General features: G+C 44.7%; 1 protein-coding gene across 2 annotated transcripts in view; it reads right to left on the bottom strand.

Moving 5' to 3' along the window:
* GNB4 (G protein subunit beta 4) overlaps nt 1–15,856 on the bottom strand; it is a 708,510-nt gene that overhangs the window by 132,044 nt on the left and 560,610 nt on the right. For both annotated transcript variants that reach the window (XM_078665739.1, XM_078665738.1), the window contains one exon: nt 13,578–13,644. In XM_078665739.1, the coding sequence (XP_078521865.1) occupies nt 13,578–13,644 (67 nt within the window). The remainder of the gene's footprint in view (nt 1–13,577; nt 13,645–15,856) is intronic.

Raw genomic sequence — 15,856 nt, forward strand, 5'->3', positions numbered from 1 at the left:
ATCCTATCCCAACACCGATTACAGTGTTGGATGTAGGATCCCATGTACTGGGGGCTACCCTTGGGCCCCCTCCTGTATTCCGGTACCAGCCTTTAACGGTCTAACAGCAAGCTAGTGCTGCTGCTGACCACGGACACCATTCTGCCCTGCTGATGCTGACCCAGGAACGAGCAGGAGAAGGTAGAACAATAGATGGATCCCAACAGATACCAGAAAGAGGTCACCCATGCACTTATCACCATCAGACTCAACTACGACAACGAGCTCTACGCCGGCATCACAGAGAAACAGTTCAAGAAACTACAGAACATTTAAAACGCTGCAGCCAGACTGGTCCTCAACATCCCCCACCGCAGTCACATCATGCAACACCTTTGACAACTCTATTAGCTCCCAGTCAATAAGAGAATCACCTTTAAGCTCCTCACTCACACCTAAAAAGCTCTACAAGACGAAGGACCAGCATACCTGAATCACCACCTCGCATTCCACGTACCCGCCAGACAACTCCAATCTGCCCAACTCGCCCTAGACTCTGTCTCTAGGATCCACAAAACCAGAACCGGAGGAAGTTTGTTCTCCTACCTCGCCGCCAAGATCTGGAAAACCCTGTCCCTCCACCTCACTGACCAATTCAAGAACGACATCAAGACCTGGCACTTCGAATGATTCTCCACCCAGCGCGACCAGCATCTCCCCAACCCTAGCAACTTGAGACCCTCATGGGTGAGTAGCCGGGCTATACAAGCCCCTGATTGATTGAATTGCGATTTTCTGCGAATTGCAGTTAGGAAATTGCTATTCCTAATGTATTTTAGGAACTGCAGTAATCACAAGGGTAGTGGCCTGCTGGGGTCCGCAAAACCACGTCTGTGTGTACTTATTAATAAAGATTTTTTTTTTTTTAAATGCCGCCTGTTTTTCTTAAAGGAAAACAAAAGCAGTCTCAAAAAATAAAATAAAAGGATCAAGTTCCATTTTTTAAGAGTACACACTGGTCCCTTGAGCATTTGTTTTAACATTCACATTTGCGAATGGTTACTATCACCCTTGATTTGTCGGTAAAACAATTAATATTTTGCTACCATAATTCAGTTGCAAAACATTCCTACATACCACTGCAATTCAGTATTTGGAAGGGACACCCAAAACATGCCCCTTCTACACACTGTATCGCTAAACACAAATTGTGATTCATAAAATAATTTGTGTTTTATTCATTTCAAAAAGCATTTTGCAGCCGAAAACGGCCCAATTCCGTGAATCTGGAATTTCTGGCCGTGAAAATGCTTTTGTACACATGGCTCTTAATTCTTTTGGAGGAGACCTCAAAAGATTATTAGGGAAGCCATGCACAAGGATAATGTTACTTACCCAGTAAGAATCTTTTCTTGGCATGCAGCGCTGTAGATTCACATGCTTCGATACTCCTGCCATCTAGTGTTGGATCCGGATGTTTGCAAGTTGTTTTTGTTCCAAGAAGTCTTTCCGGTGATAGTGTGCATGGGCATAGACTCCATTGTCAGATTGTTTTCCCACAGAGGGTGAGAATGGAGTTAGTATGTGCAGAATAGAGATGTCCATGCATATGAATGTGAATGAAGAATACAACAACTACAGGAGACTGGGGAGGTGGGTGGGCGCATGTGAATCTACAGCTCTACATGCCAAGAACATATGCTTACTGAGCAAGTAACATTATCCGTTTGAGGCATGTGAGCTGTAGATCAGAGTGGAGAAGTGTGGCCCACTGGTTAGAGGAGGCAGACCTGGAAGCAGAGGTCAGCCCGGGACCAGGGTTCAATTCCCGGCTCGGCGGGGTCTTGAGTCCTAAAATGTCCATGGACTCGACAATTCTCGCTCCGGTGCCTACTCGATTCACGGGTTCACACTCTGCGACTCTGGGCAATAGCTTGCTTAATCTCCACAACGGCCCCTCGCGGCGGGATGCTTGGCTTTCACCTTGCGGATACCCTGCAGGGGTTATCTCACAGGGGAATACCAGGATGGGTTCCCTAAGCAAGCGCTTAGAAACCGCTTGGTGATTTGCGCTATATAAATTCCTGTACATTTACATTTACATTTCACATGCTTTGCATCGACTATATAGCAGTAAACGCCAAAGCGGTGGCTAACCTGTAGTGGTTGTAGTTGTTTGAAACTGTGTTTTAAAAACTGCTTGGCCTACATTTGCCTGTTGTCTTGCTAACACATCTACACAATAGTGCTTGGTGAATGTGTGCTGCGTAGAGCATGTTGCTGCCTCAAAAATATCAGCTATGGGAATATTTCCCATGAAGGCCATAGAATCCCCTATTTTGCGAGTAGTGGGTACTAACAAAGTTTTCTTTGCTTTAACATAACATGTTTGGATACATTTTACAATTCACCATGCAATACCTGACTTAGATATAGGATTGCCTTTATGAGGTGGAGTTAAAGCAACAAATAGTTGCGTTGTTTTCCTAAATTCAATGTAATAAAGTATAGTACGTCTAACATCAAGTGTGTGTAGAGCTCGTTCTGCTACAGAATCAGGTTGAGGAAAGAACATAGGTAACTCAACTGATTGATTGATATGAAAAGCGGAAACTACTTCAGGGAGAAATTTAGGATTGGTACAACGAACCACTCAATCTTTGTGAAGTTGAAAGAAAGGCTCTTGTATAGTTAATGCCTGAAGTTCACCAACTCTCCTTAGTGAGATTATCGCTATGAAGAAAGCAACTTTCCATGATAGGAATTGTAACTGACATTTGTGCATTGGTTTAAAAGGTGGACCCATTAGCCTTGAAATGACTTTGTTGAAGTTCCACAGGGGGAATTCTTCGTGGTATCACCCTTTTTAATCTTTCCATGTAAACTTTAATCACTGGTGCTCTGAATAGAGATGAGTGTTGTCTATTTTGCAAGTATGCAGCAACGGCTGCTAGACGTAAACGAATAGATGTGTACGCTAATCCACATCGCTGTAAATGCAACAGAAAACAAATGATGTTCTGTACATAAGCATCAAGTGGATTGATGATGATGTTCCAATAGACAACAAACAGTTTCCATTTTGCTGCATAACATGCTCTAGTAGTAGGCTTTCTAGCCTCTTTGAAAATATTCATACAGTCTGGTGGTAGTTGTGAAATAACCAAACTCTGACTTCAGGAGCCAAAAAGCTAGGTTGAGTTCTCTGGGATTTGGATGTCTGATTTCTCCATGGCTCTGAGTGAGGAGACAGGACGTGAGATTAACTTTTGATGTCGAACCACAGAGAGTTCTAACAGGGTGGTGTACCAAGGTTGACGAGCCCATGAGGGTGCTACTAAGATCAGTGTGAGGGATGTTTGCCTGAGCTTCCGAACCAGTAATGGAATTAGTGGGAGGCGGAAAAGGGTGAGCAAATATCCTAGACCAATTCATCCACAGAGCATTACCTTTGGATGCTCGGTGTGGGAACCTGGATGCAAAGTTTGGCCATTTTGCGTAGTGTACTATGGCAAACAGATCTATCTGTGGAAATCCCCACTTTTGAAAGTTGGGAAGAAGAACTTTGGGATGAGGTTCCCACTCGTGTACTTCATTCCTGTGTCTGCTGAGCAGGTCTGCAATCGGATTGTCTACTCCTGGACGGTGTCTGCTAGGAGATCGATTTTGTGGTGAATCGCCCAATTCCAAATGCTTTGTGAAAGGCGCACCAGCTGGAGAGAGTGTGTTCCTCCCTGCTTCTGTAGGTAGTACATTGCTGTCATGTTGTCCGTACGAACTAAAACAGTCTTGTCTACAAGTTGGGTGAGAAAAGCTTTGAGTTCTAGGAACACTGCTAAAAGTTCCAGGCAGTTGATGTGGAGATGTTTTTGATTGTCCAACCACAGCCCCTGTACTGTGTAATGTTGAAGTTGGGCCCCTCAACCTATTAATAATGCGTCTGCTGTAAGTATAGTCTATGGAATGAGGTCTATGAAAGGCCTCCCTTTTGCTAAATTTTGAGGGTTCCACCACTGCAGAAAATGTTGGGTGAGGCTGTCTAACAACACTAGATTGGTTAATAGACCCTGTGATGGATTCCACTGATGTGCTAAACATTCTTGCAGAGGACGCATGTGATGCTTTGCATGAGGTACAATTGCAATGCAGGATGCCATCATTCCCAGCAGTTGCATGAAGACTGGCTGGTAATGATTGATTGGGTTGAAATTGTAATATTTTGGCCTCATTGTTGTGAATCCTGGCTACATTGGGAGTGGCTAGAGCTTTGAGAGTGTTGACGGAAGCTCCCAGATAAGATTGCACTTGTACCGGACACAGGTGAGATTTTTGTGCATTTATTGGGAAACCCAACTGATGAAGTAGGTGTACTGTTGTCTGAGTGTGTAGTATACAGTTCAGGTAGGTTCCCCGCTTTGATAAGCCAGTCGTGCAGGTAAGGGAAGACATGTATACATTGCCTTCTGAGATGAGCGCCTCCTACTGCGAGACATTTGTTGAACACTCTGGGGGCTGCGAGACATTTGGTGAACACTCTGGGGGCTGCGGTGAGATTGTTGCCTCTTCCTCGGTCCGTCCCCGGTCCGCCACGGCTTTCATGTGCCGCTAGAGCGGAGGGACGAGACTCCTCCCACCACCGCCTACAAAAGGCGCTAGGGAAGCAATCCGCACTAGTGAGAGCAGCGCGACCATAGGCGCTGGTGTTTTACTATTTTGCGTGTGATTGTGTCTGTTTTTAAACCTGATTTTAAATACCTGAATTCTTCTGCTTATTTGCACAACTGGGGGGACACGGGCACATTGTTTGAGATTTTTGCCTCTTCCTCGGTCCGCCACGGCTTTCATGTGCCGCTAGAGCGGAGGGACGAGACTCCTCCCACCCACCGCGTCACTTCCTCTCTCCACCCTATTTCTGGGCATATGTGTCCGGCCGCGCAGCGGGCGCGCCGAAGGTGCGCCAAAGGAAAGCGCATCTGCGTCCGTCCGCGGCTGGCCATGCTGCCCGGGAGGCGTGGGATGGGGGCCGGATTGCTTGGTCATCCGCAGACCTGTGGCCGCTCAACACTGACCAAGGCTGCAGAGATCACTCGATGATGCTGGGGGCGAGGTCTCCGCCTAAAACATGTGAGCGATGCGGGTTCACTCTAGGGGTTTACGGTAAGGTGGCCGATGAGATGCCTGCAAAAACAGTAGCGCCAAGGTCCGTGTGCTTTGAAGCAGCTCTTCTAAACTGTAGATCGCTGACTAGGCACGCGGCCGGCATTTGGTCGATCCTCGAGGATCATGAGTGGGACGCTCTGTTTTTAACAGAGACCTGGCTCCGGGAGGATAATATGACGGCTATTGCACTAGCTGTACCTACGGGCTACAAAATGTGTTTTGCTAATCGAGGTGAGGACAAGAAAGGGGGAGGGGTAGCGGTGATAATTAAGGCAGCTTTCACGCTTACTTCATCAACCCCTATCCAGATATCAGGAGTGGAAGGCCTACACTTTGGTATCCAGATGGGCCCTCAGGTCACCCTGGCAGGGCTATTAGTATATCGCCCCCCGGGAGGATCTACCTCCAGCTTGGAATCACTGCTGGATATGATTGTTCAGAGCTCACTCTTACATTCCCATTTTCTCTTATTAGGGGATTTTAATGTTCATGTGGATAGGGATAATTGCACCCTAGCTGAAACCTTACTGTCCACATTGATGACTGCAAATCTGACGTTGTGTAATGAGGGCCCCACACATAGAGCAGGTCACACGCTAGACTTAATCATTAATAATGGGGATACTGTAAAGGTAGAGTCGGCCCTGCCGCTGATCTGGTCAGATCATTTCCTTATTCCCTTTACGGTGGAAATAGATACGCCCAGACCGGTTATGAGTAAATGTACCTTTATCAAAAGGCATTGGAAAAAGTTAGTCCCTGAGGCTATGGGCCCGGCCCTGGGCCTGAATAAACCTGTTTTAACTTCTGATAGCAATACTGATGCGCAACTATTTAATAACTGGATCAAGAATATGGTGGACTCAGTTGCACCCGCCAAACGCGCAACATCACAAAGGGAGTCTCCATCGGCCCCCTGGTTCTTGAGTGATCTCAGAGTCGAAAAGAAGGCATGTAAAAAATTAGAGAGGTTATGGAGAGTAAGGTATGGAGATGTAGAAAGGGACCGCTATAAGGATGCACTAAAAAATCTGCAGAAGGCAGTGAGAAGGGCCAAGAAAGCCTTCTTTGCGACCTCTATCCGAGAAGCAGAGCACTCAAGTAAGGAAGTTTTTAAAGTGGTGCAGTCCTTTTTTAAACCTAGCTGCATAGAAAGGGAGGTTCCCCCATCCCTGTCATTGTGCAACAGTATCTCGGAGTTTTTCGAGTGTAAGATCCAAAAAGTGTACGACTCCTTTGGCCCGGAGGTTAGGACGGAGAAATCAGATATAGCAGTAAAAATAGGGCCAGGGGTAGGACTTGAGCAGTTCCTTCAGATAGACTTGGATTTAGTTATTAAGGAGCTCCAAAAATGTAAATCGGTTTCTCCTGATGATCCCTGTCCGCCCAAACTCTGGAAATCTATAACTGAATTTGTGGCACCCACCCTACAGTCCATCTGGAACGGGTCCATTACCTCAGGGGTATTTCCGGAGGCATGGAAGCATGCCACTCTCCTCCCATTAAAGAAAAAAGCAAATGGTGATCCGTTGGACTTGAGCAACCTGCGGCCAATTTATCTGCTGGCGGCCCCAGGAAAAATGTTTGAGAAGATAATCCAGAGCCAGCTTAACAAATTTATTGAGGACAATGATGTCTTACATGAGACTCGATCAGGTTTTAGACCGGGCTTTAGCACGGAGACTGCACTCATTGAAGTAGCAGAATCAGTGAGGTGGTCGATGGATGCCGGGGAGTCAGTTATGCTGGTTCTCCTGGATCTGTTGGCCGCCTTCGATACGGTGGATCACGGCAGGCTCATACAACGGCTGGCAGAGATAGGGCTAAAGGACCAGGCGCTGGGATGGGTTCAGTCGTACCTGTCACAGAGAACACAGAAGGTGGCATTGGGTCATATTGTGTCTAAACCCACCAAGATAAAATGCGGTGTCCCCCAGGGGTCGGCTCTGAGCCCGCTACTATTTAATGTTTACCTGGCACCTCTGTTTACACTCATTGCAAACTGGGGGGTCACGGCAATATCCTATGCTGACGACACCCAGCTGGTGTTCCCATACTCGGAGGTGTCAGAAGGGGCATTTGCAACTTTTAAGGGGTGCCTCCGAGATGTGGCCAGCTGGATGAACGCAAACAAACTTAAATTGAATGCTGAGAAGACAGAGGTCATCTTCTTTGGCAAGGGATCACCCCCCCCCCCCCCCACCCCCCTGCAGAGTTTTGGTGGCCGGTGGAAATGGGGACGCCTCAGTCGCCGAGCCAGAGTGCCAAAAACTTGGGAGTCCGCTGGGATTGCAGTCTCTCCTTTGCCTCTCATATTCGGCAGGTAGCAGGGTGCTGTCTATCCAAGCTGAGGAACCTGCGCAAGATCCCGAGACTTCTACCAGTAGAGTGCCGTAAGACTGTAGTCCATGCTACAGTAACATCGAGGCTGGACTACGCCAACGGACTTTATCTGGGTCTTCCCCAATACTTAATCTAGCGCCTACAGATGGTGCAGAATGCGGCTGCGAGACTGTTGAGGTGTATTCCTTTCAAGCACCCAGTCTCTCCGCATCTTCGGGCACTGCACTGGCTTCCAGTGGCCAGTAGGTTCAAGTTCAAAACCTTGACGCTGGCCTTCAGGTCCCTGTATGGCACCTGTCCCAATTATTTGAGAGCCAGGCTACCCAAGTATCATCAGTCGAGGTCCCTCCGCTCCAATGGGCGGGTGCAGCTCGTGGTCCCTCGAGCGCGAAGAGCGCGGTTGGGTGGAAGAACCTTCTCGGCCAATGTGGCGGGGTTATGGAACTCTCCCCCTCCTGCCCTACAACAGGCCCCTTCTGAAACTTGTTTTAAACGACTGCTAAAAACCTGGCTTTTCACTACACTACGCTAAGATTTGCCACCTGGCATATGGTTAGTCTGTTCTCACAGCGCCGGGACACCTCCATGTGAGGTAGCTGTTCGCGCTCTACAAGACTCATTATTATTATTATTATTATAGAAAAGTAGGCCTCTTTTAGATCTAGAGTAGACAAAGTTGCCTTGCTGCAAGAGGGGTAGTACTTGTTGAAGTTCCCATGTGAAAGTGCTGTGACAGTATGTATGTGTGTAAATGTGCTGTTGCCAGATTTTTTGTAAATTTCTTTTGCTGTGGTGGAACGGTGCTTGCCTCAGACACGTTTCGGACACTGGGCTGTGTCCTTGTTCACTCAACTAATGGGAAGCATAAACGTGCAATTTTAAACACACATTTGGCGCCAACCAGGTACTTCAATTAACGTCATGGACGTGGAAAAAATCCTTTAAGTAAGCAGACTTCTTCTTTCTAGTATATCTTAACAACGTAAATCCATGATAAAATATGATTTGACTCCAAATGTATTCATGCAACTATACAAAATACATGTTGACCAATAAATCTCATTAATAAAAGAGAAATCAGTAAACAAATGTTGGTATTCACGCTCAAATGCAAATGCGTCTATATGTCTTATATCATGTATAAAGTGCAAAGTGCCTTGTTATAAAACATTATATATACATCAAATGCAAGTAAAAAATACTATTTTAAAATGCACGAAGGACATTCGTAAGTAAATGCAATTTGATGTGCAAAAGACACTATATGTATGGAAACGCTAAAAAATATGCTCTTTGTGCAACCAATTCACCAGGAAAAATCTTGATTTTTAGTGCAAATATAGTTGTGCAAATACGCTGGGATGGATCGTAATACTAGTGCAACAATCGCTGTGCAAATACGCTGGAATAAAATATCTTTCAATTTCAACCTAATATAGATTTCAGTTCCTAAAATATGGCATATAGATGGATGCTCATTCCTATCATCATAATCCACAATGTATACTCAACCAGTTTGATATAATAGGTCTGCATTCTTCCCAACGGCGCTTCTCTTGTGTCTATAGTGCTCAAAAAATAATAATGTGCGCAATAGTGGTGCTCAAGTGCTCAAAAAAGGAATACAAAAAAATATATACTAACAGATATAGGTACGGGAAAAATGACAGCGGAACACCCTGCATTAAATATATATACACGAAGGGATAACTGAGTATATATAACTGCTCTCTGTGATCACGAACTGCTCTCTGTGATCACGTGGAAAATAGCTCAATAATGCCTCGGATAAATCCATACGTTATATGCACATGATCACGGACTATATAAGCAAAACACCATTCAAAGGCTGGATGCAAATACATCACAAAATGTCTCTGAAATATGGCAGGAAAACAACTAGACCTTCAACTCAAGTGGGGATATAACAAAATATCAAAGGAGGTAAAATCTCCAACTGATTCATTTGGGAACAAGTGGGGGGGAAGAAAAAGATAAACGATACATTATGGAAACCTAAGCTAGGACAGGGAACCCCCCCATTTATTAGAAATTGTAAAGGTCTTCTCCTAAATTGAGCCCCATCGGCGACTTACAATCTAGTTCCACTATATAGCTCGACTCCAGCCGACGTAGGGTTTTCTCCCTATTGCCACCCCTTTTATTAGGTGCCACGGCATCAATATCAAATTACTGTAAGCAGTTGAGGTTGTTGTCATGTGTGGTCTTAAAATGCTGAGCAACTGGGTAGGCAGGGTCAGAGTTTACGACCGCTCTCAGATGTTGGGAGGATCCATACATGTACCTGTAATTTTGTGCTGCCAACGTTTTGAAACATAGACAGCAACTACATTTTAAAACTTAGACATATATATATATATATATATCTGAGATCTAGAATAGGTCACACGGAGCCGTCATTTTTGGGAATCAGAATGTAATGGGAATAAACCCCTGACCCTTGGTACTGAAGTGGGACTGGTTCTTTAGCCCCTTTGAGTAATAAAGATTGCACTTCTTGTTGAAGCAGGTGCTGGTGGTCTGGTGACATTTTGTGTTGTAATTCTTTATTGAGAGATTAACCCCTTTGATGCTCATGACGGAATGGTTCCATCATGAGCATCGGTGCCCCTGTGCTCCCGTCGCCCCCCCCCCCCCCGCAGTTTCCGTGTATTGACGATCAGCCGGCACATTGCGCTAACGTAATTTCACAGTTTCACTTTCTACGTGCTCAGGGGGCTATCTCAGCCCCATGAGCACGTAGAAAGACGGGAGAGGTATTATTGGAAAGGGTCGAATCTCCCCTTTCCAATGGTACCCCTCCCCAGTGGATCCCTACACTAGAAACCAGGCATCTTTTTGCTTTATTCGTGTAGGGGTATAGGCTGCCCAAAAAGGGCATGACAATTTTTCTCTGAAGACTTTGGGGAACGCGGGGTGAGTGGAAATTTGTGGATCCAAGCAGATTCCAGAACTTTTCACCACAGAAATGTGAGGAAAATGTGTTTTTTTTGGACAATTTTTTATGTTGGCAAGGGATTCTGGGTAACAGAACCTGGTGAGAGGCAGTCAAGTCACCCCATCCTGGATTCCCCAGGGTGTCTAGTTTTCAAAAATATATACGTTTACTAGGTTTCCTTAGGTGCCGGCAGAGCTAGGGTTCAAAAACTACAGCTAGGCACTTTGCCAAAAAAGGATAATTTTTCACTGTGGAATTGTGGTATGTCCATGTTGCGTTTTGCGCGGTTTCCTGCTTCAGGCATGAGGCCTACCCACACAAGTGAGGTACCGTTTTTCTCGGAAGACAATGGGAAACGCGGGGTGGGTTGAAATTTGTGGATCCACGCAGATTCCAGAACTTTCTACCACAGAAATGTGAGGAAAGTAAAATGCTACTTACCAGTATGTATCTGTTCTTGGCATGTAGAGCTGCAGATCCACACACTTTGCATTAGATCGCCATCTGGTGTTGGGCTCGGTTGGTTGCACCTTGTTGTCTTGGAAGAAGTTTTGTAGTCACGAGATAGGTGACTCCTCCCTTGGAAGATTGTGCGCATGGGCATCGACTCCATCCTTAGAATATTTTTCGGATTTGTTCTGAGACCTACCTTGTTATGATGTATTTGTAAGAAGGGTTCTTGTATGGTTAAAGCCTGGATCTCACTTACTCTTCTAAGAGAGGTGATTGCAATAAGGAAAGCTACTTTCCATGTGAGGAACTGAAGTTCACATTTATATAATGGTTCAAAAGGGGGGCCCCAGTGAGCCTAGTAAGTACAATGTTGAGATTCCACACCGGAGAGGGTGGTAATCTAGGAGGAATGATTGTTTTAAGGCCCTCCATAAAGGCTTTAATTGCTGGGACACTAAAAAGTGACAAGCGGTGTCTGTTTTGTAAGTAAGCGGCAAGTGCTGCTAGATGTAGACGCATGGATAAGTATGCTAAATTACATCTTTGCAAATGTAGTAAATAGCAAATGATGTTCTGGATGGACGAATCCAGTGAATCGATATGATTGTTAGTGCAGTAAATGGCAAATCTCTTCCATTTTGCTGCATAGCAAGCTCTGGTGGTAGGCCGCTTGGCTTCTTTAATGATGTTCATACAGTCCGGTGGAAGGTTAAGGTAACCACACTCTAGGACTTCAGGAGCCAGACTGCTAGATTCAGCTGAGTTGGATCGGGGTGCCTTATCTCTCCATGGTTCTGCATTAGTAGTGATGGGGAGAGGCATAGCTTTTGTTGTGGGACTAGTGAGAGTTCAAACAGCGTAGTGAACCACGGTTGCGGTCCCCATGTGGGAGCCAAAAGGATCAATTTTAGAGACTGTTGTCGGAGCTTGTGTACCACTAGTGGAATAAGTGGGAGTGGCGGGAAAGTGTACGCAAATCTGCCTGACCAGTTCATCCATATCTCATTGCCCTTGGACAGCAGGTGTGGAAACCTGGCGGCGAAGGTTGGGTATTTTGCGTTTTTGTGTGTAGCAAACAGATCTAGGTCTTGTTGGCCCCACAAGTGGAAAAATGGTAAAAGAACGTGTGGATGTAGTTACTATTTGTGAATCTGTTCCTCCAGGTGGGCCACCTGAAGGCACAGGCACACTTGGAGGCACATTTGAAGGATTAATTTACTGACAAACTATTTGATAGCTTTAACACCACGAAAGAGTATCATTAATTTGACTCCATTCCTTATGCTCTCCTTCTTTCTTGCCTTTCTTTTCCTCCTTTTGATTTTGTCTCTCATTTATTGAGATTAAGTACACATCAGCTGTAAGTTCCAGGCAGTAACCATATTGGATAATTTGTCTCACCCACTTGTCTGTTATGATGGAGTTCCAGACAGGTAGGAACTATGATATTTTTTCCCCGACCGGAGTGGAATGGCCTGGGGGGAGTGGAGGGAAGTCACTGTTTAGCAGCAGGGGAGGTGTGAGTATTATTGTTACCGCGGCCTCTCCCTTTGTTGTTATTCCCTCTGTAACCTCGTCTAAAATATCCTCTGTTAGGGGATGTTTGGTTGGTGGTCTGAAGGAAGATGAGGTATCTGTACTAATGTTTTTAGAGGCTCCTCTATAAAAGGAGCGACGAAAGGAGCCAAGTGTGTGTGTGGAAACTGCAGTGCCCCCATGGACTTTGCAGTCTCTGTGTCTTTCTTCATTTTTTCAGGAGTTGTGTCCACAGCCGGTCCAAAAAGAGGTTCTTGATTGAACGGCTGATTTAGAATGGTTGTCTGGACCTCTTGCTTAAAGCCTGAAATGCATAGCCAAGCATGTCATCTGAGCAGTACACTCGTATTAATGGACCTAGAAGCAGTGTCTGCTGCATCAAGGGCGCATTTAATTGAGGCATTCGTTATTAATTTCCCTTCTTGAATGAGGTCATTTGCTTGAGTTTTGTACTGGTCCGGTAAACGCTGTAATAGGGTTTCCAGCTGGTCATAGTGGGTCCTATGCGCCAGTGAATGGCCGCCTGCGCCGCTACTCTTTTGCCCGAGGATTTAAAATCCTGGCTCTTACAGGATCTTTGAATATGTCAGGGGCATGTTTCATGACCCCCTTGATCACTGGTAATATCTGTACAGATTTCTGAGACTGTTCAAATGTGGTGCGAAAGAGGGGAGTGGGGCAGGGTGAGGGGGGGATGGTTACTTTAAATGTTAGTTTGAGTTGTTTCGTTCTTTTTCCATATGATCCTCAAATTGCTGTCAGCCCCGGGGTTGTAGGCATAAAGCTGTGTATGATTATATTCTATGAAAACGCTGCCTGCGAAGGGTTGTAGGCACTCAGCTGTGTAAATGAAGTGGATCCTTTCAATAAACAGACTGGTTCCATAAAGAGTAGGAACGCATTCTGCCAGGCTTCACAATGACCACTTGGGGCATACTTGGGAAAGAATGGGGAGCTCGGCCGGAGCAATGGTGAAACGTCCCTCCAGCCACACAGCCAGAACACACCTAAAGTGAATTAAATTCTAGCACATATTTCAAAAGTAAATACGACTGAGATGAAGCAACAAACTGTAATGTGGTCAAACAACAGATTTAATTCAAGTTGTAAGCTTTTACATTTACACACTGTCACACATACAACTTACCAAGTTGTGTCTCCTGAACTTGTGACAATTTGGTTGTCATCTATAAAACGACAACAAGACAAGTAACCTAAAATATAAAGCAGAACAAGTGTTAGAGACACACACAACTACTTTATACAAAGGTAATGTTTAAGTTAGTACTTTATCTCAGTTTCAGTATGTGCAGTTTGGTAGAGTCTTGAGTATCTGAACATATTCCAAACTGAAATATACAATTATGTTCCTTTAGCAGAGGTCAGTACTCTCAAGATCTTACATTTTTACACTGTTTGATGCCTTCCTCATAGCCAATGTTGTTGCTATCTCTTTAAATGTGTTCACAACAGCATAAACTTTGGAGGTTCTTAAGAGGCTATGAAACAAGCAGAGTACAAACTGCTTCATATGAACAATTGATCAGTTGATAATTACTCCATGCATAAACAATGAATTGTGGAATGATACCATAACTGAGGCATGAATGTTTAACTAGGCATTGCTAATTGTGATGCAGGATGGTGAAACCATAAGGGCATGATCTGGAGATATGTTTAGGCCTCGCGAAAGCAGCACACATGCGATGTCGCTTCCAAGATTCTGTTTACTAAAAGGGGTTTGGAGCAGCCCATTTCTCATCATTTGCTGCCATGACGCTTACTTTTATTTGCTGCCTATTTGGTCAGCGCGTGCACATTTCACTTCTTTTTTTGTGAGGAGCATGAACCAAGTATTGATTGCTTAATTTTGATTAGTCGTCTTCCTCTCTTCCCTCCGATTTGAGGTACTATTTGTTTCTACTTTCCGTCTTTCTCCATGTTGCTTCGTCCCTCCCACCCCCATTGTCCTTGTTGCTTCTGCCCACCCCCTGCTGCTGTTCATGTTGCTTCTTCTCTACCATCCCCACTTGCCCATGTTGCTGCCTTCCTCCAAACTTCCTGTTGTGGTTGTGTGTGTTGCTTCTTCCCTTTCATCTCCCACCCTTCCGTTGCTTCTTCCCTCTCCCCACCTTCCTGCTTCATAGCACCTCTTGTACGTGTTTAGTGTATTGTTAGTTTACCTGAGCCTCTGGTGCCCTGGTAAATTTACCAGAGCCTCTGGTGCCCTGGTAAATTTTGCCCAAAAACTAGGTGGCAGACCAGTAAGGGAGTTGCTGCAGATTTTTAAGGCCAAATGTGTCTCTACTGGGACATATGGGGCGGGTCTCTGGGGGATTGAGCCAGTGGAGGTTATACAACGTATTGAGAATCAATTCTTACGGTACCTACAGGCCGCCCCAAAGAGCACGGCAACCTATGTGATACACACGGAAGTGGCCCTCAGGTATGTTTCAGATATCATTAAATCTGCCCCGGTCTTATTATGGCATAATGTGTGGGTTAATCCATGCACCAGTCTGAATAGAGAGATAATAAAAGATTGTTTGGCATGTGATGGATCTACTAACATCAGATGGTTCACTTATGTTAAAAATTTGTTGCATGAAATTGGACATCCTGAATATTTCTCCAACCCAGACAGTATGGAGAGTGTGTCCAGAACTGCCTTAAAAAAGTCCCTTCTACAACACCTTGAGAGTAAAAGATGGCGGGAAGTAAGATCTAAGAAGACGGTCATGGAGCATGACTCGATAATCAATGAGGGCATTCAGCTGTACCTTTTGGTTGAACAACCCCCTTATGCTCCTGACCTATTTTCGTTTGGATATTTTTTATAGACTTGTCACCTTCCCACAGTGCAATGACTGGTCAAGGGAAAAAAGAACTTGTCCTTGCGATGATGTGTCTTTTCAGTCAAATATACATTGTATTCTTTTTTTGCACTTTTTATAGCCATCCAAGGAGGAAATTGCTGAAACCTCTGCTTCTTTTATGGGGCTTGAGGTCATGTAGAGAGGCATATGACAAATTAAGAACCTTAGATAATGAGTGCACCGTTAGTACTGTATCCTCCTTCCTGAGAGCAGTCGTGAGGTATAGAAATACGATGTAAATTGAATTTTGTTCTTTTACGTCCCCAGTAGTTGGAATGTTTGCAACCCAAAATGAATTTCTACATTACCTATGTTTTTTTTTATTATCCTTCTTACTTTTTTAAAACCTTTTAACAGATTTTTTTACTTCCTTTTAAATGTGTATGTAATATGAAGTTATTTAAGCTTAATTAGACTTGTTGTTCCTAAATGTGATTATCTGTACGCTTTTATGAATCTGTGTGTGCAATTCGAATAAAGTTTTTGAAATTGAATTGTATTGTTAGTTCAGTTAAAAAGAAAATTCATCAACAAAAATACATTAAAAACA

Source organism: Lissotriton helveticus, chromosome 11 (genome assembly GCF_964261635.1).
Source record: "Lissotriton helveticus chromosome 11, aLisHel1.1, whole genome shotgun sequence".
NCBI classification, from domain to species: Eukaryota; Metazoa; Chordata; class Amphibia; order Caudata; family Salamandridae; genus Lissotriton; species Lissotriton helveticus.